General features: G+C 43.7%; 3 protein-coding genes across 8 annotated transcripts in view; 1 reads left to right on the forward strand and 2 right to left on the reverse strand.

Annotated features, from left to right (window-relative positions):
- Positions 1–12,110, reverse strand: part of P2RY14 (purinergic receptor P2Y, G-protein coupled, 14) — a 44,643-nt gene extending 32,533 nt beyond the window's left edge. Inside the window, exon 1 of the mRNA XM_015419629.1 lies at positions 12,089–12,110. The gene's annotated coding sequence lies outside the window, so the exon portion shown is untranslated. The remainder of the gene's footprint in view (positions 1–12,088) is intronic.
- Positions 1–12,333, reverse strand: part of GPR87 (G protein-coupled receptor 87) — a 22,288-nt gene extending 9,955 nt beyond the window's left edge. For 2 of the 6 annotated variants that reach the window (XM_015419627.1, XM_015419624.1), the window contains exon 1: positions 12,093–12,333. In XM_015419627.1, coding sequence (XP_015275113.1) covers positions 12,093–12,114 — 22 coding nt within the window. In that variant the 5' untranslated portion in view covers positions 12,115–12,333. Of the gene's footprint in view, positions 1–605; positions 768–4,151; positions 4,223–12,088 lie in introns of those variants that run through there. The other 4 variants (XM_015419628.1, XM_015419625.1, XM_015419623.1 and 1 more) reach the window with 3 other exon arrangements.
- MED12L (mediator complex subunit 12 like) overlaps positions 1–24,101 on the forward strand; it is a 240,815-nt gene that overhangs the window by 114,793 nt on the left and 101,921 nt on the right.

Below are 24,101 nucleotides of genomic sequence, written 5' to 3' on the forward strand. Positions count from 1 at the left end.
TTTAATTGGATTGCAGGAATTTCCAGATGATTCTATGGAACATGACCACTCTATTCAACCACATTAAGGGTCTCATCAATGCTCATATGATTTTTCTGGATACCATAGAGAGCCATAGGTACAACCAGTAAGTTGCTTTATAAAGAAATGGGGTAAGGCCATGCAAGCTTCATTCCTGAAAGTCAGGACTTCAGCTGGGTTGCTACTGAAGACTCTTGACCCTTTGTGGTATAGTTTCAGGTTGGTAGCCGTGTTGGTCTGAAGCAGCAGAACAAAGAGTCCAGTGGCACCTTTAAGACCAACAAAATGTTATGCACAAAAGCTTATACCTGTTGGTGTTAAAGGTGCCACTGGACTCAAACTTTCTTTTCTTACATAGCTGTTATAGAAGCAAATCGAGCCCCCATTGAAGCTCATATCCCATTGATATTAAGGGTTCCTGGTGCTTTAATGAGTGTTCTAGGAAACCGGTTAAAAGTAGTAAGAAAATATTTAATTCTGGAGTAATAGAGGAATATGTGGATGTTGGAAGTTTGATTATAGCTGCTGGAAAAGAGCTAACAAACTATATTACATTGAATGCCATATTTTGAAAATCACTGTACCTGAAACTTCATTTGAGCCTGTGTGTGGTAGTTTCACTCAGCACTGCAGCACCTGCTGCTTATCCCAAAACCCTACGAGGTAATGTTCCATTTCTGAGACTGAGAGCAAAAACGATCTTGGGGTCATAGTGGATTGCTCAATGGAAGTGTCAACCCAGTGTGCTGCAGCAGTGAAAAAGGCAAACTCTGTGTTAGGGATTATTAGGAAAAGGGATTGAAAATAAAACGGCCAATATGGTAATATGCCTATATACAGTGTACAGTGCCCCTGTGTAACCTGTATAATGCCTCTGTATACAGTATACAGTATACTGTGTACAGTTCTGATCACCATATCTCCAAAAGGACATTGCAGAGCTGGAAAAAGTACAGAAGAGGGCAACCAATATGATTAGGGGGTTGGAGCAGCTTCCCTATGAGGGAAGGCTGAAGATTCTGGGACTTTCCAGTTTAGAAAAAGGACAACTAAGAGAGGTCAGGATAGAGTTTTATCAAATGATGTGTGGGGTTGAGAGAGTTGACAAAGATAAGTTTTTCTCCCTCTCCCAAAATACTGGAACTCGAGGGCATCCAATGAAGCTGATGGGCAGTCAGTTCAGGACAGATAAAAGGAAATACTACTTTACACAGCGATTGATTAAAATGTAGAATTCACTGCCAGAGGATGTAGTGGTGGCCACAGGAATAAACAGCTTTAAAAGGGGATTAGATAGATTCATGGAGGGATAAGTCTATCAATGGCTACTAGCCATGGTGACTGTGGGGAACCTCCACATTCAGAGGCACTAATCCTTTGAATCCCACTGCCAGGAGGTTGCATCGGGGAAGGTCTCTATGCTCTGTTGTTAGCTGTTCAGAGGAACTACTTAGCCAGTGTGTGACACAGGATACTGGACTAGATGGACTATTGGTCTGATCCAGCAGGGCTTGTGTTCTTATGTTATCTTCTTATGATCACCCCTAGACTTCTTTTGGTACCTCCTCCTGCCCTGTAGAACAGTTTTTCAGGGAAAAAATTTGGAAGATCCTATCTCTGCTGTGATTTTACTAGAGTTACAAGATAAAGGATTATGTAAGAGAGCCTTTGGGGTCATTTGATGGCCCATGTTGGTTCTTGGGATCAAGGGTCAGTTAAGAATGATGATTATACGTTTATTTATTTTTAATTTATTTTTTAATCTTTTTATTATTAAATTTATACCCCGCCTTCCCTGGATGGGCTCAGGGCGGCTAACAAATGAGGCACATATATCAAGATTAAACAGGTAAAAACAGGATAAAACAAGCAATAAAACAATAATTTGTACAAAAATACAAGTGCTCTAGATGTCACAAATAACTGATGGGGTCACACATGACAAAGTGGTCCCAGAGTGACACGGTAGACTCCAGGTGGTACAGCAATCCGTCCTTCCTCCCAGGGCTGTCTCGTTCCCCGATGACACCCCTCCATTTAGTGGTGATGGTACGGTGATGGTATAGTAATGGTGGCGGCTCCTATTCAAAAACCTGGTGGAAGAGCTCCGTCTTGCAGGCCCTGTAGAACTGCGCCAGGTCCAGCAGGGCCCGGATCTCCTCTAGGAGCTCATTCCACCAGGTAGGAGCCACCCCCCAAAATGCCCTGGCCCTGGTAACAGCAAATTTAATATCTTTGGGACCTGGGGTTACCAGTCAAAGTTGAGTCCCCGACTGTAGTGCCCTTGGGGGAACATATGGGGAAAGGCGGTCCCTCAGGTATGCCGGACCCTGGCCATATAGGGCTTTAAAGGTAAGAACCAGCACTTTGAAGCGAACCCGGTACGCTATTGGCAGCCAGTGCAGCGCTTTCAGGACAGGCCTAATATGGTCCCGCCTAGTGAGACCCATCAGCAGCCTGGCAACAGCATTCTGCACTAGCTGCAGCTTCCGGATTTGCGACAAAGGCAGCCCCATGTAGAGAGCGTTACAGTAGTCTAGCCTCGAGGTGACCGTCACATGGATCACTGTGGCCAGGTCATCGCGGTCAAGGTTTCTGCTTTCTGTCATATTCAATTGTTTGAAACTTTCTGTGATCCATATGCTTTTTCCTCTATTACTTGCCCTAAGTCCCAGTTGCCTGGGAGAAAGGCAGGTTTATAAATGTGTTAAATATCTCAAAACATGGATCCAACATAATGGCTTGGATCTAGCTGTGTACAAGCAGATGTATAAATGGACTTCATGCAGGTCAGCTTGCATAAGATCTTGTGTGACATTCAGCATTTTTCTCCATATATATTATAGTGGTGAGAAATTAGTTGTACACAATTTTGCACAAGCAGAAAAGCAGGTGCTGGGCCTCCATAGGGTTGTCATAAGTAAACTGTGGCCTGATGGAAAAAATAAAAAAGTGGTGTGGAATAATATATCTCTGTACAAGAAAGATACACTCTGCCAATAAATAGTTACACTTTTAGAAACTGCTGATAGGTCAATTTCTTATTGGAAGATGGATATGGGGGATATGAGACAGGGATTATTTAAGATTTCATACAATTGACAAAGAGTGTTGGTTGGTTTCTGTTTCCTATCTCTGGCAGTTTTTGGTAGGCAAGGCATGTCTGCAGCTTTTCCTTTATCTTTTGTGGCCAAGTAGGGTTTGCTTCACATTCTGTGTCAGTAAATGTATGTTGCCATCACTTATGCATGCAGAAGATAACTGATCCCTGTTGCATGTACCTAAAAAGTAGATGATTTTTACAGTTGAGTTTTTCACATGCATGCTCCCTTGTTCTGTGAACACACAAAAAATGTGTTAGTCTTGATTACTCACTTTCTGCACTACATTCACGTGGGTGGCTATGGGTGTGTCCACATATCTGTCTCATGAATCCTGCCATTTCTTCCAAAGGCTCACTATGACAAATAGATGGTTATCCAATTTGATTCTCACCACAATGCTGTAAGGTGTAGATTTGACTGAGAAAGTGACTGTCCCCAAGCCAACTTGTAGTTCACTTAATAATTACACTGTGCTTTTTGTTCTGAAAAGATCTTTTGTCATTGGAACTCATGTAATCTCAAGTAGCCTTAAAAATATATATTTCCTTTTTAAATAGGAGTTGCCAGCAAAGGCTTAAGATGGCAGTAGTTAATGCCAGAAAAGTTTTTGTCTACATTATTGCTTCAATATTAATTTTAGTATTGAAGACCACTTTTTACTAACAGATCTTAGGTACTTTTCTGGCTTGTGTTGCTACATTTCTTAGCAACAGTAAAAACAGTAAAATGAGAGCTTGGCATATATAATAAACGTATGTTCAGTGTACTATGCTCCCTATATGGTGCAATTTGTGTCACTAATGTTGATAGACTGGTTTGTGTACCTGATACAGCTCAGCGCAAGAAATTAAATCATAGGTTGTAGGATGTATTGAAATTACACAGATGACAATGGATTAATTGTAATTGCTAGGGTGTTTGCATTATTTGACCTATTTAAAAACCATCAAGCTGAAGGAATAATAACAGAAACTACTGCATGAAAGACTTCGATCTCTCTCAATCTGGCTGCTATCTATGTCATACATTTTTATACCGCCCTTCATCCAAGGAGCTTATGGAGTGCACAGCTCTTCTTTTCTGATTTTATCCTCAGAACAGCCCTGTGAGGTGGGTGAGGCTGAGAGAGAGAGAGAGAGAGAGAGAGAGAGAGAGAGAGAGAGAGAGAGAGAGAGAGGTCCAAGGTCACCAGCATGCTTCATGGCAAAGTGGAGGTTTTCACCTGGGTCTCCAAGATCCTAGTCCAACGTTCTGCCCGCTTAAATGCACTGGCTTTTCTCTTGTCCCATCCCTTATATGGTTCTCCAGAGCTGGTTGAGCATAATGACTAAGAGACTTAATTACAAATCAGGTTGTCCCCAGTTTGAATCTTGTCTCCTCAACCTAGCCCAGTAACATTGGAGACATATCACAGTATGAATCTCTGTGAAAGGAAGCGCTCTGGAGTAGGAGAGGATATTAGCAGCTTTGATATATGCAGGAGAGCAAGGTGACTTGTCTGGGCTGTATATTGGCAAGAAGATTAGTCATTATTGCCAGAAAATTGAATACCAAGATGAATAGAAGGTTAGCTTCTATGAGTATGATGAACACAACTGTTCTAAAAGTTGATACATTTGTAAAACACAGTTATATTTGCTCAGTTTGTAGCTTTAGGTCTAGGTCTGAGAGGGCCTATGCTGAATTGTATTCTTGACACTCAAGCATATCAAACATGGGCGTTCAAATGTAGATTCAAACACTTATCCAAGACACTTCAAAGTTGCTGTTCAAGCTACAGGTATTCTCCCCATTTCAAGCCCACAATGTTTAGACAACTACTTTTTCCTTGTGTACTGAAGTTACAGTAATGATATTCTTACTAGCCAAGAACTTCAAGAAATACCACAGTAGGACATTCATAAGTCTTGAAAAAAATTCTTTTAAATGTTAAAAATATGCACATAATGGCTTGTGCAAGTATATATCATGAAAATGCAGAAGAAATATTATATTAATAAAGTATATTAATATCTGCTAGTGGAATAAAAATTCTTCGTTTTATAGTATGACCTTGCTGTGCAACCAATATTTAGTAATGTGTACTTATTTTTGTTATGCATATATTTGTCTTTACTCATTCTTTCCTTGTGTGTGTGTGAATATACTTTTAAACAGTCCAAGCTTCTGGGGCAGTGCTTAATTATTGGAAAGATTAACTTGGTGCACTAAGCTAGTATTGCTGAGGCTTCTGTCCTGTACTTGGGAGTTCCAAATAAAAATGCAATGCGATTAAGCCTTCTCTTGTCCGGTCTTTTTAGCTTCAGTGGTTCTAAAGGTATCTGTAATCAATTTGGGGCTTTGAAGTCCATAACCGTGGCTGTGGAAGCAGAAATATTATATGACTTGAATTACTAAGTAATGCCATCCCTGTCAGAATGTGATTGTAAGGGATTCATGGACAATAGGTCTATCAGTGGTTACTAGCCAGGGGGGCTAAAGGGAACCTCCGCATTCAGAGGCAATGAACTTCTGATTGCCAGTGACAAGAGGCAACATCAGGGGAAGGCCTTGGCCCTATTGTTTGGCCTCTCAGAGTAACTGGGCCATGCACTGTATAAGACAGGACACCTGACTAGATGGACTGCTGGCCAGATCCAGCTAGGGTCTTCTTATGCTCTTGTGTTCACGTTCTTCTATAACATCTTCAGCCTCCAAACAATTTAAGGGTAGGATCATGGAAAGCCCATTGTGTTGGGTTTCTTCCACCCTCCTCTATTCTCTGTTTCTCTTGGTTAAGATCCTCCCCATGGGTGGAATACTTTCCCATGGGTGGAATATGGATAGTATGCCAACCACTCCAGCTATCTGTGATGCCATCTAACAGTAGATCAAAGTGCTGAATAGTACTGGAGTTTAATTGTATTGTGTGCATTTTATTATGTATTGATGTATATTTATTCTATGTATTTAATTTTATTTATTGATATATATATGCATGTTGTATGCCGCCATGAATCCTGCATATGGGAAATGGAGTGTGATAGAAATTAAATAAATATTTATTGTTGTTATTGTTGTTTGGGATATGCTTGAAAGGGAGTAGTTCCCTCTTCAGAAGAGCCATTTATTGTTGTTGTTGTTGTTATTAATACTAATAATAATAGATGGCTCTTTTGAAGAGGAAACTACTCCCTTTCAAGCATATCCCAAACAATAGTCTTGGAAAGCTGATCAGATTTTATTAGATAGTATAGATTCCCCCTTATTCCTAAAAACATAGTTGGTGATCCAAAGACCTGTTTTTGTTCCCATATTATCTTGCCCACAACTCACAGATTTATGGAAATATATGCTACCTTTAGCATTCTATTGAGAAACAGGTTACATGCAATTTGGTGTAGTGGTTAAGTGTGTGGACTCTAATCTGGGAGAACTGGGTTTGATTCCCCACCCCTCCACTTGCAGCTGCTGGATGACCTTGGGCAAGCCATAGTTCTGTCAGAGCTGTCCTTGAAAGGGCAGTTCTGGAAAGAACTCTCTCAGCCCCACCTACCTCACAGGCAGTGTTCCCTCTAAGCTGAGTTAGTGTGAGCCAACTCACAGTTTTTTAGCGTCTGGCGCAGACATTTTTGCCTTAGCTCAGGAAGGATGGCTCCAGAGCAAACTAATTTACGCAGCAGCCAAATTGCTCACTCACAACTTTAATGGCAGTAGCTCACAAAGTAGAATATTTGTTCATAAGACTCCACAGTTTAGAGGGAACATTGCTCACAGTGTGTCTGTTGTGGGGAGGGGAAGGGAAAGGAGTTTGTAAGCCTCTCTGAGAAGCCGAGTGAAGGGCGGGGTCTCCTCCTCCTCCTCCTCCTCCTCCTCCTCCTCCTCCTCCTTTTTGAAAATTAAGTTCTATGGGAAAAGTGACTCCTATTTAATGTATAAAGCATACCTCCACAGCACCTGGTGAGACTTTAGGTGCATGCTAAAGAATATGGTTTGCCTGTTCCTATGTTAAATCCTTGACATATCCAGTTCCAGGAACTGGGGAATTTTTGTCCATGCTGGCAGCCACTACCAGTCAGAACAGATAATGATTAAACGATGGTTTCTTAGCAGCTCTGTGCAAAACTGTATAAAATGGGTTAAGTCAATGAATGGAGGGTAGATTGGAACTGTGCCTATTGTCCTCATTCTTTATCTCTCTGTGTTAATTGGGCACAGAGTTCCCATGTGATAGAAGCTGTATTGTGTGTATAAATGTACACTGAAACTGTACCTTGTTGCTTTTCTTTTTATTGCAAGGTATAGATCCAACATGGTGTTTGTGCACCAAGCACCCACATGTGCCATCAATATGTGGAGGATGGTATCAGATTTGTGCAACTTTCTCCAGATTTGCACAACTTTCAGTGTCTCTACAAGGCTACACAGCTTATTCTACGTTGGGGTTTATATTATACTACTACTTTTGGTATATCATATATTATACCAGAAGTAGGCAACCCCTGGCATACAAGAAGAATAGTAGCATGTTGGACTGTTTTGCTTGGCACATAGGGCCAGTTTTCCACTCAAGGAATTAAGGGCCGGCTCGAGGTGTTTCTGTGCCCTAGGCAAGGCTGCCTTATGCCGCAGATGCCAACCTCCCGGTGAGGCCTGGAAACCTGGAGACTTCTGGAGCCAACCACCCTTTTGCTGCTGCCACCACTGCCTCCTCCCCCCTGCCGCCACCACCAAAGGGGGGGAGAAGGGAGGAGGCACAGCTTGGTGCCCCATCCAGGGCCCGGCGCTCTAGGCGAATGCCTAGTTCGCCTAGTGGGTGAGCTGGCCCTGATTAAGGCACTGGCAACAGCACTGGGGCTCAACTTTTTCCTGGTGTAACCAGTCAAGTACAACACCCATCTCTCCCCCCTCCATCTTTTCTTTGCTGGTACACATCAGCTTCACAAGGTTTATATGTGTGGGGCATTCAAGCAAAGAAAGCTGTCTACCCCGTACTATGCTATGCTGTCAAAGGAGAGAAGATGGGGTATAAATACTTTAAATGAATAAATACAGGGCTCATTGGCACAAGTGGATGCTGAAGGAGGTACACTGATGGTGGCCTGGCACCAATGTTCCCTCTAAGCTATGGAGTCCTGTGAGCAAAAATTCTACTTTGTGAGCTACTTGCATTTAAGTTGTGAGCGAGCGATTTGGCTATTGCATACATTAGTTTGCTCTGGAGTCACTTTTCCAGAGCCAAGACAAAAATGTGTGAGCCGGAGGCTAAAAAACTGTGAGCTAGCTCACACGAACTCAGCTTAGGGGGAACACTGCCTGGCACTTTTGCCCCAGTGGCTGTTCCCCACTAGGGTTCCTCTGGTTGTAAAAGAGATACCTTCAGAAGTGCAGCCCCACCCTGATGATGAATGGCAGCACTTCCTGAAGATACCAGATTTCCTCGGATATGACTAAGGAGGCTGGAGGGGGAGGATCGGGACAAGAGCAACTACTAGGATCAGGCTTTGCATTTTTAAAAGCCTCTATCTTGAGGTTGTTTACAGCATCTGCTCTTGACCACTGTACCTCCCTCCTCTTCCCCTTCTTTATGTTCAACTATGATCATGATGGCTGGACAGAAGAGGAAAGAAGCAGCTGCTGGGGGAAAGTGAGAGAGGAAGGCTTTTTGAAATGCAAACTTTTGATTTCTGTCCTACCATGGACCCAATTAGTGGCCCAGGGGGCATCCCACTGTGGGGCAGCCAAATGACTTGATCCAGTCCTGATAATATATTAGAATATTATGTTAGTGTAAACATTGTATTGCGTCCCATGACTAATACAGTATGCAGACCAGGCAAAGCTTCTGGAGTCATAAAGAATAATCTTTGCAGTGCCAGTTTGCATTGGCTCCCTGGTCTGGTCAACTGACTAAAGGTTTCTCTTTTTTCATCTGATATTTTGTCCTTTTTGGTGGCTTCTGTATAATCAGGTCTTTGTGACATCATGTATATTTTGTTATTAATTCAGTTGAACCTTACTGCTTTGGATTTTCTGTAAGGGCATGTTGTTGTTTTTTTAAAAAAGGTCATATAGGAAACATAATAAGTCTGTCATGAATGGAGCCTCACTGTTAATGCTGGGCTCACTTAGAGTGTAGTCAGTTGGCTTTATTTTGTGGACATTGGTTAGGTGTACTTCCACCTCCTGTACTCAAGATGAACAGGTTATATGCTATGAACAGTTCTTATCCAGTGAGGGTTCACAGCTTCACACTTGATGCTGGACTATGCTCTGGATTGTTCTTAGTCATTTGCTTCCAGTTTCTAATATTGGGAAGGTTTAGTTCAGCTCTTCCATTGGTGAAACACTACGTATTCCCCAGAGTATTATCAACACAGTTACAGCAACATGTCTAAGTAGTTCTAACTTTGTTTTTTCCTGCAGTAGATATGATAGAACAGTTCATCTTTGAATTTGTTGCTCTGAAGTACAGAAGAGAAAAGAATAATTTCCTGTGCCTAAAGTCAAAGGAGAAACCAAAATGTGGGGTAAAGGGTCAGTGTTTCTGACCCATTAATTTTGCCCCCGATATTTATACACCAAAAGCTATCTCTGGACATGCTTTTAGCTAAGCGTTCCTTTGTTCATTGCTTACAGTTGCTGGATATGGGCATGGTGCTGGGTCTTTATTAAAACCATCTTTGGGATTTTTAAAGAAATGTGTAGTGTAGAATGCAAGAAGCCAACAGTATAAATGGTTAATATTTCAGGAATTTTTGTACAATCCCATTCTGTCATTGACCTAGTATTTCCTGTCCCATAAATAGTGAAACATCTGCTTCATCATGTGAGGCAATGATGTGTTGGTATTTTAGGACTGTCCTGCACATCATTTATCCCAAATTTCAAATGATGTATGACCATCAAATTAAAATATGGTTGCTGTAATATTTCCATAAAATTGGATCCAAAGACTTGCAGTTGGTATGGGAGTCATCTTTCCTGCCTTTGCAGATCCCTCAGGAACAATATGGGTTGCGGTGTAAGGGTTTGTCATCACTGTTTGTAATGATGTCTCAATCCTGCTGCCCTTGCAATATTCTTTCTCTTTCATTAATCTGGCAGTCATCATGCTAAAATAATTATCTCACTGAAATCTAAACACCTATAATTTCTTAATGTTTGCTTTTATTCCTGGATTTCTCTCTGTCCAGCAGCTCTTTTTTACTGTAAGCAGCTTTTGCAGATTGGAAAAACTGCTGTCCTAGGACATGGAAATGGAGCAACAGCATAAAATTTTAAGAAAGCACAACATAAAACTTGCCTTGTCTTCCAATTTGGGCATTCTCATAATGATCTGTCTTGTCATCCCGGTGCAAATGAATCCAGGACTGAGTGAAGAATGGCCTAAGAAAGGGCTGATGTTTTTGTGAACTGAGTAGCATATTGTTCAGAACATTGCATTCCACAATGCCAGGGCTTCCCCAGGCATTTTGGGAACTGGAGCAACCCAGACAACACTACATGATACTACATGTACAAGAGAACTGTATGGCTGGTGAGTTAGCTCTGCCTAGAATCCCTCTAGGGTAGGGAGTGCAGGGAGGGAAGGTACCTGTGGTTGGGAATGGAGACTGACATGCATTGTAGAGGGGGAAAACTTAAGGCTAAAAGAAGGCTGAAAGAGAGGAAGGTGGAGAGTCACACAGGCTAAATAGCTGTCAGGAAGTTCAGAATCTGGGGGAAAAAAACTTTTCTCACACACCCTGTGAGGGCAGGATGACTCTTCACAAGTAAATCCACTTTTCTTTTTCCCAACAGACAGAGCCGTTTTTCTCTCTGCAGCTAGTAAATGCAGATATGCTCACTATAATTTATTCTATAAAAAGGGGGGGGGGATAATAAGCCACAAAGATCAGAGGGAAATTGAGGATGACCTGTGGGAGGCACAGGCATATGCAAAATATATGTACAAATTAAAACTCATGCTCCATGGCTTCTTTTAGGTGTCTGTTTTTGAATTAGTAAAGAAATGGGATCCTGGAAGCATGTAGTCTGAATATTAGAAAGCACTCCTTGTTCTGTGAAATCATTGGTTACCTTTTTTGCTATCAAAGCTAAACAATGCACATGCTGATTTATAACCTGGAGTGACTGGGGTCACTTCAAAATTTTCACATTTTTAAAGATAAGCTATAACAACTTCCACCTGTCTAAAAGATTACATAGCCTGCGTTGCATGCTGAAATATTTTGGATACTTATGAATTTATTGGTAAATTAGCTGAACACAGGCAATTATGCCAAGTCAGGTGTTCTGCAGGATGTCATAATCATAAGCAGCCTGCTAAACTTAAATGCCTTCGAAGATGCATTCATGGTACTTTAAAATGAGCTGCCTTGCTTGTGGTGTTTTTTTAAAAGATACTGTTAACCCAGTGTGAAGTAGCATAATTTCAGAACTCATTAATGTAACAAAAAGAATTTAAACCCAGTGTTTTATGTGCTGAGCAAAACACAGCAGATCTGTTAGATTGTATTCCCATTCTTTGCCCAAGAATCTCAGATTTCTCCCCTTCTCCATTTTATCCTCACAACAATCTGAGAGGTGGGGTTGGTTAAGGGTGCTGACCCCCAAAGTCGCCCAGTAAACTTTGTGGTTCAGTGGAGATCTGAACCCAGATCTCCTTTGTATACTGCTACTCTACGCTAGCTCTTTAAATCTAAAAGCAACCTTTCAATACAGTTTTTAAGTTTTACAGCTTTACAATATGTGAGTTGAATCTTTTGGCTATCGCTGGGTTCAAAAGCTGAAAGACATAATTACTCCATGTAATATAGGGAAAGTCAGTCTAGACTTATTAAAGCCTAATGGAAACCTGCATACAGAAACACTTTATACTAAATGCATTTCACCTGGCCTTTAAGTACTTTCATCTGAAGTTGTTTAAAATATTTCATAAAATGCAGTTGTTATTATACTGAGATAATAATAAAAAATACCTGCCATTGTCTTTGTTACTCTTCATGGATTTGGTAGTCTTGTAGCAGCGTCTCTGGAAGGCATTGTGTACTTCAGGAAAACCAGTGAACTAAAATCTTTCTTGTTTTCAGTAGAAGAAGAATAGACGCATGTCTTGATCTGAAGTATGAAACACCTTCTCTGCATAAGGTGGGCTTGTTAATTCAAGGGAAGGGGGATATTAGATCCTCAGTTCATGCATGCCGTCTTCATAACTCCTGATCAGAACTGTCCCAACTAGAAAAAAACTCGAGCAACTGGCTTTCACAGTACCTGTGGATGACTCACAAGGTAGTGTAGGTGAGACTCGGAAATGTGGGGCATGCTTCCCAAGTCCAGAGTAAAATTAAAGCGGCAGTGATTCAACTGTGAAAGCAATGAAAAGGGTTGGAATGTATGTTTTATATTAATATATATGGGACAAATAAAAGTTAGCCTTAATTTTGAGGCTGTGTGTGTATGAAAAGGTAAGCAGATGTATGTCAGAAGCAGCACTTTAAAAGATAAATTTTCTTGTCCCCCATACCACCAAAACTGGTAACAGAACAGAGAACCTTTATTTGGCATACCATAGATAAATCAAACAGGGGAGAGTTTAAGGGACCAAAACTGGTAAAAAGAGCCAAGGACAGAATATGGGTTATGCCTATTTCATATGATGGGCTGTCACAGGAACAACAAATAGTGAAAGTTATATTTATTATCAGATTTATACCCCACCCTCCCAGCCGAGGCCATCTCAGGGCGGCTTACATAAAAGAATAAAAACACACGAGTAATCAATTTAAATAGTCCTAAAACCATATAAAACATTCCAACCTTAAAGGGTGCTAACATTAATGACACGAATAGGTTATTAAATGATGGCGGTCGACCCGTCAGTATTCCATCCTAGTAGTTAGCCCATAGGTCTAATCTTTGTGCAGTCGGCACAGGCTGTTCTGGTGGCTTCAGGGAACAGGGTTCTCTATCAGGGGCGGGTCCTAATTGAAGGCCTGGTGGAAGAGCTCCATCTTGCAGGTCCTGCAGAACTGCATGAGGTCCCTCAGGGCCCTGATCTCTTCTGGGAGCTCATTAAGAACATAAGAGAAGCCAATGTTGGATCATGCCAATGGCACATCCGGTCCAACACTGTCACACAGTGGCCAAAACTACCAGGTGCCATCAGGACACTAGAAGCAGTGGGGTCAGGACACTAGAAGCCCTCCCACTGTTGCCCCCCCCCCAAGCACCAAGAATACAGAGCATCCCTTGCCCTCAACTGAGAGTTCCTATCTATACCTTGTGGCTAATAGCCACTGATGGACCTCTGCTCCATATGTTTATCCAGGGGTCATTTCATAGAAAAAGAGGTCAGGAGCTCATTAGCATAGCTCATTAGCATAACTTATTTGCATATGTCACACCCCCTGACATCACCGGAAGTGTGTCAGAAGGCAACACCCACCTCTCAGGTGCCACTGGACTGTTTTGGACCAGGGGGCCGGGGGGCTCTGCAGCTTACCTGGCAGCTTCTTGCTCTGACTGAAGGCTGCTGGGATCAGGGGGTGGGGCTTGTTGCATGTGCCCGCCCCCTGGACTCTTTACTGCCGGAGCTCTGCTCCTCTGCGCTCCTGCAGGAAATGACCCCTGTGTTTATCCAATTCCCTTTTGAAGCCGTCCATGCTGGTAGCCGCCACCATCTCCTGTGGCAGTGAATTCTGTGGTACCTTAATAGTCCAGTGCTAGTTCAGGATTTTGAAGACATTTAGGCAAGTCACTTTCATGAAAACTGAAAATTCTCTTTTGCTGTGCATTTTATTGAGCATTCTGTGCAAAATGGCAGTGTTAACGTGGTAAGTCCTTTATCAGTATTGGAGCAAATGCCCAGTCTTTCCACTCTTTAGCCACTACTTTTTATTTTGTGGTAGGTACTTTCCTAGACCAGAACTGATGTAATCTGATGCAAGGAGGAATTTCCCCCATGATGTAGCTCTGAAACGTGTTATTGTCAGATACCACTACAGATGTGTTTTCCATATCTTTATGTTGTTTTTGTGCAAGTTTGGAAAAGTTGGTTGAAACTACCTCTTTTCTCAGCCTCTACTTCCTGTATAAATGTGGTATTAGCCTCTTTTTTTCCTTCTGTTAAATCTTCAAAATTACTAGGCAAGTTCTCTCCTTGCTTTAAAATATTTTAAATCCAGCCATTATAATTTTATGTATGATTTGTAAATTCTAACCTCATTTGTGTGCATTTGTGATTAAATTCATTCTAAATGAGCACAGTTAGGTTCTGTTGACTACAAGGGGAGTTTATGGGGGAAATAAATGTAGATATGTGAGGTTTTTTTGCTTATCTGTATGCTATTAGCCACCCATGGCCCACATCTGTGGATAACCAAATCTGCAGATTGGGGCCACGTGGGGGCTAAAACTTGGGCTACTCCCCAGGTTTGCAGAAAAATCTGAATTTTCAAAAAAAGACACATGGGGGGAATTAAATCCCTCTTAAAGTAAACTAGCATTCTCTGTGCAAGCACAGAGGACTTACCCCAGGCGGTTGACACAGCCAGAGAAGCCTTGCTGAGCCCAGCAGCAGCAGTGCCACCCAGGAACCCTGCCAGCGGCTGGGCTGCAGCGGCAGAGGACACCAGCTGCCGCTCCTGGCCTTACAGTAGCAAGGAACATGCTGGGAACTGCTCTAGCCCTTGGGCCCAGCAGTGGTGGCGGAGCACACTGGCGGCTGCTGTGGGCCCAGCAGTGGTGGCGGAGCACACTGGCGGCTGCTGCGGGCCCAGCAGTAATGGCAGAGCACACTGGCGGCTGCTGCGGGCCCAGCAGTAATGGTGGAGCACACTGGCTGCTGCTCTGGGCCTGGCCACAAGGAGCATGCCAGCTGCTGCTCCACACCTGACCTGGCAGCAGAGGATACCGGCTACTTCTTCTGGCTTGGCAGCAGCAGAGGATCACTCTGGCAGCTGGTAAGGATTCTCCCCCCCCTCAAGCCATAAAGAGAGAATCAGCAGCAGTGGAGGAGGGAGTCCCAATGTGAGTATTGTGGGTTCCCACTTGTATAAAATAATTCTTATCCTGATTCATATCAGTTTGCGTCTTGCATGATCAGATTTGGTAACACAAACACTAAGTTTGACTCAAAATTTCACAAGTGAGGCTGCTAATGATACTTGCACACATGATGTAATGAACCCCTGGACTAGGGCTGCCAAGTGGGGGCGGGGGGCGGGGAAACCCCCGCTTTGGAGGCCCGATTTCTGCCGCGGCGAAATTGGGCCCCGGGGGGTTTCCCCCCGACGATCTGGGCCACGCCCCCAACGTGAGCGCCGTAGCACGTCACTTCCTGTGACGCGTCCAGCGAGAGCTCCCGGAGCCCGGCAAGGCTCCCCCGCTGCCAAGGGTAGGTACACTTGGCAACCCTACCCTGGATTTAGAGCTGAAGAAATGTTTAAAAGTGTGGCCTCCCTGAAAATGTGTCCTGTGATTCTGGGAGAACAGGAAATGGCCTTCTATTTTACATAATTCTTAAAAAGTCAAATATTTGAGGCATGAAAAAGAAAAACTAACCGGAATTAGGTGCAAAGACAAATTTAAATCCAAAATCTTTTTAAATACTTGAGACTAGATAAATTCTCTTGGTGTCCAATTACATCAGTGCAATATGTCACATATGTATTATGTTTAGTTACATACCATTTTGACTTCCGTAGTACAAGTGTGCCCTTTGGTTAGCTGGGTGAGCCCAATCTTGTCAGAACTTGGAAGCTAAGCAGGGATGGCCTTGGTTAGTACTTGAATGGGAAACCACCAAGGAAGTCCAGGGTTGCTACACAGAGGCAGGCAATGGCAAATTACCTCTCAGTGTCTCTTGCCTTGAAAGCCCTACTGGGTAGCTATAAGTCAGCTGCAACTTGATGGCAAAAAACCCAGAAAACTACAGGTGTGTTTCTGTTTTCAGTGTGCACATGCTTAGCCAGACTCAGCAGCAGTTTTATTATACTGATGAAATTTACTGTAGTAGAAAAATGGTTAAAACGGTCCTTGGAGTTGCTTTTAATCTAGGCATATTTTTTGCCAATTTGCAAGCTAAGGCTTGTCAAGTTTTAAGTCTGCCTATAATAAGAAACTCCATGAGATGGGTGACACACCTAGTATAAAATGTAAAGTGGATGAGGAGAATGAAGGAGGGCTGCAAAATCCTGCAAAAGAACCCAGGGCTTCGTACAAATTCACACACACACATTTCAGATTTTGGGAGCTGGGAAGGGGTAGAGAAGACCTCAGTGTGACTGAGGGACAATAGACCCATTCTATTAAACATGTTCCAGTGACTTATAAGCAATCTTTATTGTGTGTTTTTAATACCTCATAAGTAGAAATATTATCAACACTAGTCTTTCCCTTTCCAAGGATCTTTGTACCTTTGTTCTAGGACATCATCTGTTTCATTCTTCATAACAGTCATTCTGGGCAAAATGAAGAGCTTGATTAGACCCAACATGTCCCCCCCTCTCAAATAGCAACCATGGGAGACCCCAGTTCACATCAGGACTGCAGTACAGGTGAGGGCAGCTTAATTATTTAGCCCACATACAGTTTTCATAACCATAACTGTGCCTCAGCCAAGTTGACATTTGCCTTATTTGAAGAGATGGGCAACTCAGGTGATAGATCCAGGCTGTATTTGAGGTTTGGAAAACCAGTGTAGCAATAGATACCAGTGTGGTGTAGTAAACAGAGAGCTGGATTAGTTGGATTCCTGAGAAAAATAACCAGGTTACCAAAATGTATATCCAGTGTAGCCATTCACCAAGAATGTGCAATTCCTTCATTAGAATCAGTAGCTTGGCTGGACGCATTTAGACTCTGGATAAAGTTTTGTTTATTGATTTATTTGATTTATATCCTGCCCTCCTCTGCTAGTGGACTCAGGGCAGGTCACAATAGGTCATTTCACAGTAAAACAATATTAAAATATACAATTTAAATCCAGTTTAAAACCAATTCAGAATAAGATGGCAGGCCGGTTTGTGGTAGTCCAAAATACCTCCTGTGTGGGTGCTGGCTAGATGGTCAATAAGGCATCCAATTGGCCAGAAGATGCTATGCAGGTCTCTTTAGCATTGTAGGGCTATTAAATAGGGCAGTATGAGCAGGGGAGGCTGAGATGTTTGGACATCCACCGCCTCAGCCATAGGCCTGGTGGAACAGCTCCACTTTACAGGCCCTGCGGAATGGTAATAGATCCCACCAGGGACCTTGTTATATACTGAGTTTGAGGCAGCGTTTCCAAAATAGTGATTTGTTTATTCAGCTCAGAACACAGCAACACAGCAACAACACTCAAGGACGATGCAACTTTATACATTTTGAACCAGGGAAAACCACACCCCCTAGCACATTAATGACCAATTACAATTCAGAGCTTAGAACCAATGGGATTTGTTCCCACTGAAGTTCAGAGTCTTTCCGGATTGGTCAGTTACACAACAGTGACCAATCCGACTGCAGGGTTTAGAATACCTGAGAGTCAATGGAGCTTGTGCCTGAAGCTCCGGTGTAGGTTACATAGCATAACACATAAGCAAATACATAACAGAACTGATCTCAGGTGGGAGCATGTTCCACCAGGCCAGGGCCAGGGCAGAAAATGCCCTGCCCTGGTCAAAGCTAGGCAGATGCCTTTTGGGTGGGGGACTTCCAGAAGATGTTGATCTGCAGAGTGCAAGGCTCTCTGGGGTACATATGGGGAGAGACAGCCATAGGTATGTTGGTTGGATAGGGCTTTGAAGGTTAATACCAAAACTTCGAACCAGATCTGGTTCTCAACTGGCAGCCAGTGCAATTGGTGCAGCACCAGCTGAATCCACACCTGGACAGACATCACAGTCAGCAGTAGGGTTGCCCAGTTGATCTTTGCCGGGAGCGGGGGGCTCCCGGCCGGCATCTGGTGCGTGCGCACCACATGAATGTCACCCGGAAGTTACGTGATGACGCCAGACACACTGGGGGCAGGGCCACGGCCATACAAGGGAAAACCATAGAGTTTGCTTTCATAGGCATACCACTAGCGCCTTCTTAAAAACCATGATCAGCAAAAGGGGGTGTTTTGTCTGCTGAGTTAAAAGACTTTGTGTTGCAACTTCTACCCTTCCAAGGCACTGCACAATCTGAAGGACTTCTTACTTCTCTCTGTTTGGAGACATTGGTAAATGAACTTAATCACATGTCAGCAACATAGCTGTGTATCAAAAACTCCAAGACAGATTGTGTCATACAGTAGATTTTCCCCCCCTGTGACGAGCATGTACATCTGTATGTTAGGGTTACCAGATGTCCTTGTTTTAGAGGATATGTCCTCTTTTTTCCATGTACGTCCTCTTTTGGGCTTTTTAAAAAACTGATGAAAATATCCTCTTTTTGAGTTGGAAAGTTAGGAATATTTCTAGTTAGAAGCAGTTATCACATCTTAAATAGTTAGGGGTATTTAAAATGAGATTTGTCATAGTGATCACTTGTTTGAAGTAGTGAGTCAGGAAATATGACCTCTTTTTTGCTTTTCAAAATATGGTAACCCTTCTGTATGTGCATACATTCCAATGAACACACATAGGTCAGGGCTGAGCTTGCTGTTGCAGCCCTGTTCCCCTCCCATGCACATTTGATGTACACACTTAGAATGTTTGCAAAGTGGTTGATTATCTGGGACTGAATGTTAATGGAACATGAGCTTTGCTTCTTCAGCAGTATTGTGGTTGAGTATAGAATGCTTGAATGCACCTGAATGGATGTAGTAGTGTGGTGTCTGCACAGTGTTCAGAGAATGAGAGATCTGTTGTAAAATATTAAAATACGCAGGTATTTGTGAAATGTGCTCCATTGTGGTAGCATTATGGAATTGGCTGTGAACTTGACTGACAAGAATAAGGAGCTCAAAAAAACAACAACAGAGAACCACAGCCATAAAATAAGGAGCTAACAGGCTGGAACAGCTGTAGTTACATAGGCCATGGAGTAACACCAGGAACGCTTATCACCTTTTCAGTTTGTTTAATGTGTTTTATTATTATGGGCCATTCCTCCAATGTGCCATAGTATTTTTGTCACCTCTCAGCCGCATTGCAGCAAAGCAGCTGATACTTTTTTAAAATGAACTTAAAGGTATTTGAGGAAACAGACTAGCCAGTGTAGTGGTTAGAACGGTTAGACTAGGATCTGGGATTCCTGACTTCAAATCTGCATACTGCCATGAAGCTCTCTGGATGACTGTGAGCCAGTCTACTCTTGCTCACCTTCCAGGGTGGTTGGTAGGATAAATAGGGAGGCTAGAACTATACAGAAGCCTGAGGGGGTTTTTTTTGGAAGAAGGTTGGGATAAAAATATACTAAAGAGATAGCCACACTAAGAAAAACCAGGGGTCATTTCCTGTAGGAGCGCACAGGAGCAGAGCTCCGGCAGTAAAGAGCCCAGGGGGCTGGCACATGCAACAAGCCCCACCCCCTGCTCCCAGCAGCCCTCAGTCAGAGCAAGAAGCAGCCAGGTAAGTTGCAGAGCTCCCCCCAGCCCCCCGGTCCAAAACAGTCCAGTGGCACCTTTAAGACCAAGTTTTTATTCAGGTACAAGCTCTCCCTCCTCTGCAAGGACAGATCTGCACGTCCCCCCCCCCAATAGCTCGCAATCCAAAACAGTCCAGTGGAGCCTGAGTGGTGGGTGTTGCCTTTGGACACACTTCCGGTGATGTCAGGGGGTGTGGCATATGCAAATAACTTATGCTAATGAGTTATGCTAATGAGCTCCTGCACCTCTTCTTCTACGAAATGACCCCTGAGAAAAACTATTTATCCAACTGAGACAATCTCTAGTGGTAACTGTAGAATGCAATTAGCCTAAAATTTGTGAAGTTTAATACCTGGGAATGAAGGCTCATTATCAACCTTGGAAATGACTCCTAATTCAAGCCTGTTGGATTTGTACTACTTTGTGTATGTTTAGTCTGTTGTACCCTCACCCACTACTGCCTACCTTTCCTGTGCTGTTCCTTGTTTTGAGCATTCAAAAGCTGGCATCGGGGAGGGGGGGGGAGATGTGTATGTCATAGGGTTGCCAACTCAGGGTTGGCAAATTCCTGGAGATTTGGGGGTGGAACGTGGGGAGAGCAGAGCTTGAAGGAGGGGAGGGAGCTTAGAGGAGTGTGATGCCAGAGAGTCCACCCTCTGAAGCTGACATTTTCTTCACAGGAACTGATCTTTGTAGACTGGAGATCAGTTGTCATTCCAGGAGAACTCCACCCCCCACTGGAGAGTGGCAGCCCTAGTATGACACAGAAAGAAAGTCCCAGAGGAACCCAGAAATAGAATAAGAGAAAGAGAAAACAATTTAAAGCAGGGAACACTGCAACATTGTAAACTCTGCATCCTAGGAAAACATCTTTGTATTTTGACTACAGCTTTGAATTCTATTGTAACACTGTATGGGGTTGGACTGATGCTTTGATCTGAAGAAGACTGTGTAGAAAAGGGGAAAATAAGAAAGACAGAAACCTCTTTATCAACGTGATTTGTTTGAATAAATATTGTGACTTGTTTGAAGTAAAAGCAAAAGTTTCCCTTGCTCGAAAGCCAGTCGAATCCGACTCTAGGGGGCGGTGCTCATCTCCGTTTCCAAGCCGAAGAGCCAGCACTGTCCAAAGACGGTTCCGTGGTCATGTGACCAGCATGAGTAAACGCTGTTACCTTCCCACTGAAGTCGTACCAGTTTCTTGCTTTCGAACTGTTAGGTTGGCAGGAGCTGGGTCCAGAGAAGATGGGAGCTCACTTTGTCATGCAGCATTAGTGTCTCGAACTGCTGAACTACAAACCTTCTGGTCTGCAGCTCAGCATCTTAACCTCTAAGCCACTTCATATTCTCACCATTGAGTCCAGTCTTCCTTTTGGACCTTTTGCATGGACTTATATATTCTATAATATTTGAGCTTTTTATGTATTTAACTGAAGGGCTTTGCTGTCATGCTTAATTGGGTTGTCCCACAGACGTTTTCTCTTTTTCTAACTCTAGTATGCCAGCATCTGCTGGCTTTAGCTCAACTTGTGTACTTGATTTGTGGCAACCACTGGTTTAAGGCACTCTGTATTATCTGCTTACTTTGACAATATATAAAATGTTCAGATGGAGAGAAAAAATCTATATTCCATAATTGCAGAACATTTCTCTTATAAGAAAATCTCAAGAAGGTTTGTTTGGTTTCACCTGTGTTAGTGTTTTAAGTAGAGAGACATTTTAAATGTTTGCATCAGGCATTGTTCCAGTCACTCATGTTAAAACTTAAGTAAAAACAGGCATTGCTTTCCCAAAATATGCATGCATATTTATTGCCTTCCAGAGGTAAAGAACTTTTGTGTGCAAGAAATGGAGTGCAAAAACCACAACGGTGATATTTCTGGAACTTTTTTGCTGTGGCTTAGCCTTTCTTTCAGTATTTTCAATACATCTAAGGATCTTACTTCTGACTGGAGAAGCAAATAAAAATAGTTTAAGGGGGTTAAGAACATGAGACCATAAGAAGAGCCCTGCTGAATCAGACCAGTGGTCCATCTAGCCCAGCATCCTGTCTCACACAGAGGCCAACCAGTTCCTCTGGATGGCCAACAGCAGGACATAGAGACTGAGACCTTACCCCGATGTTGCCTCCTGGCACCGGTATTCAGATGTTTAGTGCCTCTGAATGTGGAGGTTCCCCTCAGTCACCATAAGAACATAAGAGAAGCCATGCTGGATCTGGCCAATGGTCCATCCAGTCCAACACTTTGTGTCACCCAGTGGCCAAAAACCAAGTGCCACCAGGAGGTCCACCAGCAGGGCTAAAACTCCAGGAGCCCTCCCACTGTTGCCACCCAAGCACCAAGAATACAGAGCATCACTGCCCCAGACATAGTGTTCCATCTACACCTTGTGGCTAATAGCCACTGATAGACCTCTGCTGCATATGTTTATCTAATCCCCTATTGAAGCGGTCTGTGCTTGTAGCCGCCACCACTTCCTGTGGCAGTGAATTCTCTGTGTTAATTACTCTTTGGGTGAAGAAGTACTTCTTTTTCTCTGTTCTAAACCTACTGTTGATTAATTTCATTGAATGTCCACAAGTTCTTGTATTGTGAGAAAGGGATAAAAGTACTTATATCTCTACCTTCTCTATCCCATGCATAATTTTGTAAACCTATCTCATGTCACCCCTCAGTTGTTGTTTTTCCAAGCTAAAGAGCCCTAACCTTTTTACCCTTTCTTCATAGGAAAAGTGTTCCATCCCCTTAATCATCTCAGGCCCTGGTCACACGGGCCGGATATCGTGGGGGGAAGGTGTGGCTAATTGCCCTGGCGCAATTTGATCCGCGATTACATGATCAGACGTGCCAGCAGCACACCACGGGTCCTTCCCTCGGCGACGGTGGGTAAACGAGGGACCGGAGGGGAATGCCATGCACCGGCCCGATCACACCACGGGAGTCTGGAGGCAGCCCATGGCAAACATTTACTAGTACTTTGGAGGTACTACTTTTTTAACGCGCATTTTCGGCGTTAAGCCATGGGTGCGCTCCACTTCCCAGATGTTGGGGTGTGATCGCGCCCGGATAATCCGCCCACCATCCGTGCCTCTCTTGCGGCAACTTTGCCCTGTGACCGGGGCCTCAGTTGCCCTCTTCTGCACTTTTCCCACTGCTATAATATCTTTTTTGAGGTGTGGTGACCAGAACTGTACACAGTATTCCAAATGAAGCCACACCATAGATTTATATAGGGACATTTTGATACTGGCTGATTTGTTTTTAATTCCCGTCCTAATAATCTTCAGCATAGCATTTGCCTTTTCTATTGCTGTCACGCACTGGGTTGACATTTTCAGTAAGTTACCTACCATGCTGCCAAGATCTCTCTCCTGGTCAGTCTCGACCAGACCTCATCAATGTGTATTTATATTCAGGATTTTTGGTTCCAATGTGCATTTGCCCATGTTTGCCATCTTGACACCCTCTTGCCCAGGCTTAACAGATCCCACTAGAGCACCTCACAATCCTCACGGTTTCTCACCACCCTGAACAACTTAGGCTCCGGTCACACGGGCAGGAAAATGCGGGGGGGGGGAGCGTAGCTGTTAGCCCCGGGGCAAAATAATGTGCGGTTGTGCGAGCAGACGCCTCCTGGAGGTCCCGTAAAGGTCCCGTGTATAGGGGGGAGGTGCCGATCACACGACCATGTGGCAAAGAAGCAGCTGAAACGGACTACATGTCCCAGAAGGGCACTCGGTGGGAGGAGAAGGGAGAAAGGGACGTGGCCAAGGGGTGGGGAAGAGGGAGCTTGAGTCCTGACAATGAAACCGAAAGGCAGGTCCCCCGGAGGGGGGGGTCGCCGCTCTGGGCGACTCTGAACTGCCTTCTGTGCGGCTCCTGGGGACGGTTGGACAAGCAGTCGCCTCTTCGCCTTCCTTCAGGGCAAACGTTTTTTCCCTGTACACTGAATTATGCGCATGCTCTGTTGGGTGCTTGTGCGCATCCATGGCGACTTGGGGGAAAAAAGCTTTTTGCGAGGGGACATGGGCAGGCGCCGGATGCCACCGGAAACGCGATCAGATGCCCGCCCTTGCCCCGCCGTTTCCGGAAACTAGTACCTCCGAGGTACTCGTTTTTTGCTGCGGTATTCGGCAGGAAGCCTCGGGTGACCCACGGGAGCGCTATGCTTCCCAGATGTGCCGGTGAGATTGCGCCCGGAAAATCCGCCTATCTTCCGTCTCTGTAGCGTGGCTAATGTTCCGTGTGACCGCAGCCTTAATGTCATTCGCAAACTTAGCTATTTCACTGCTTACTCCCAACTCCAAATCATTAATGAACAAGTTAAAAATCTCTAGACTCAGTACTGAGCCCACTGCTTACCACCCTCCACTGTGAAAATTGCCCATTTATACTCACTTCTTTTTTCCTATTAATTAACCAGTTTTTAATCCACAA

This window comes from Gekko japonicus, unplaced genomic scaffold, assembly GCF_001447785.1.
Source record: "Gekko japonicus isolate JY-2015 unplaced genomic scaffold, Gekko_japonicus_V1.1 scaffold1161, whole genome shotgun sequence".
In the NCBI taxonomy this organism is placed as follows: domain Eukaryota; kingdom Metazoa; phylum Chordata; class Lepidosauria; order Squamata; family Gekkonidae; genus Gekko; species Gekko japonicus.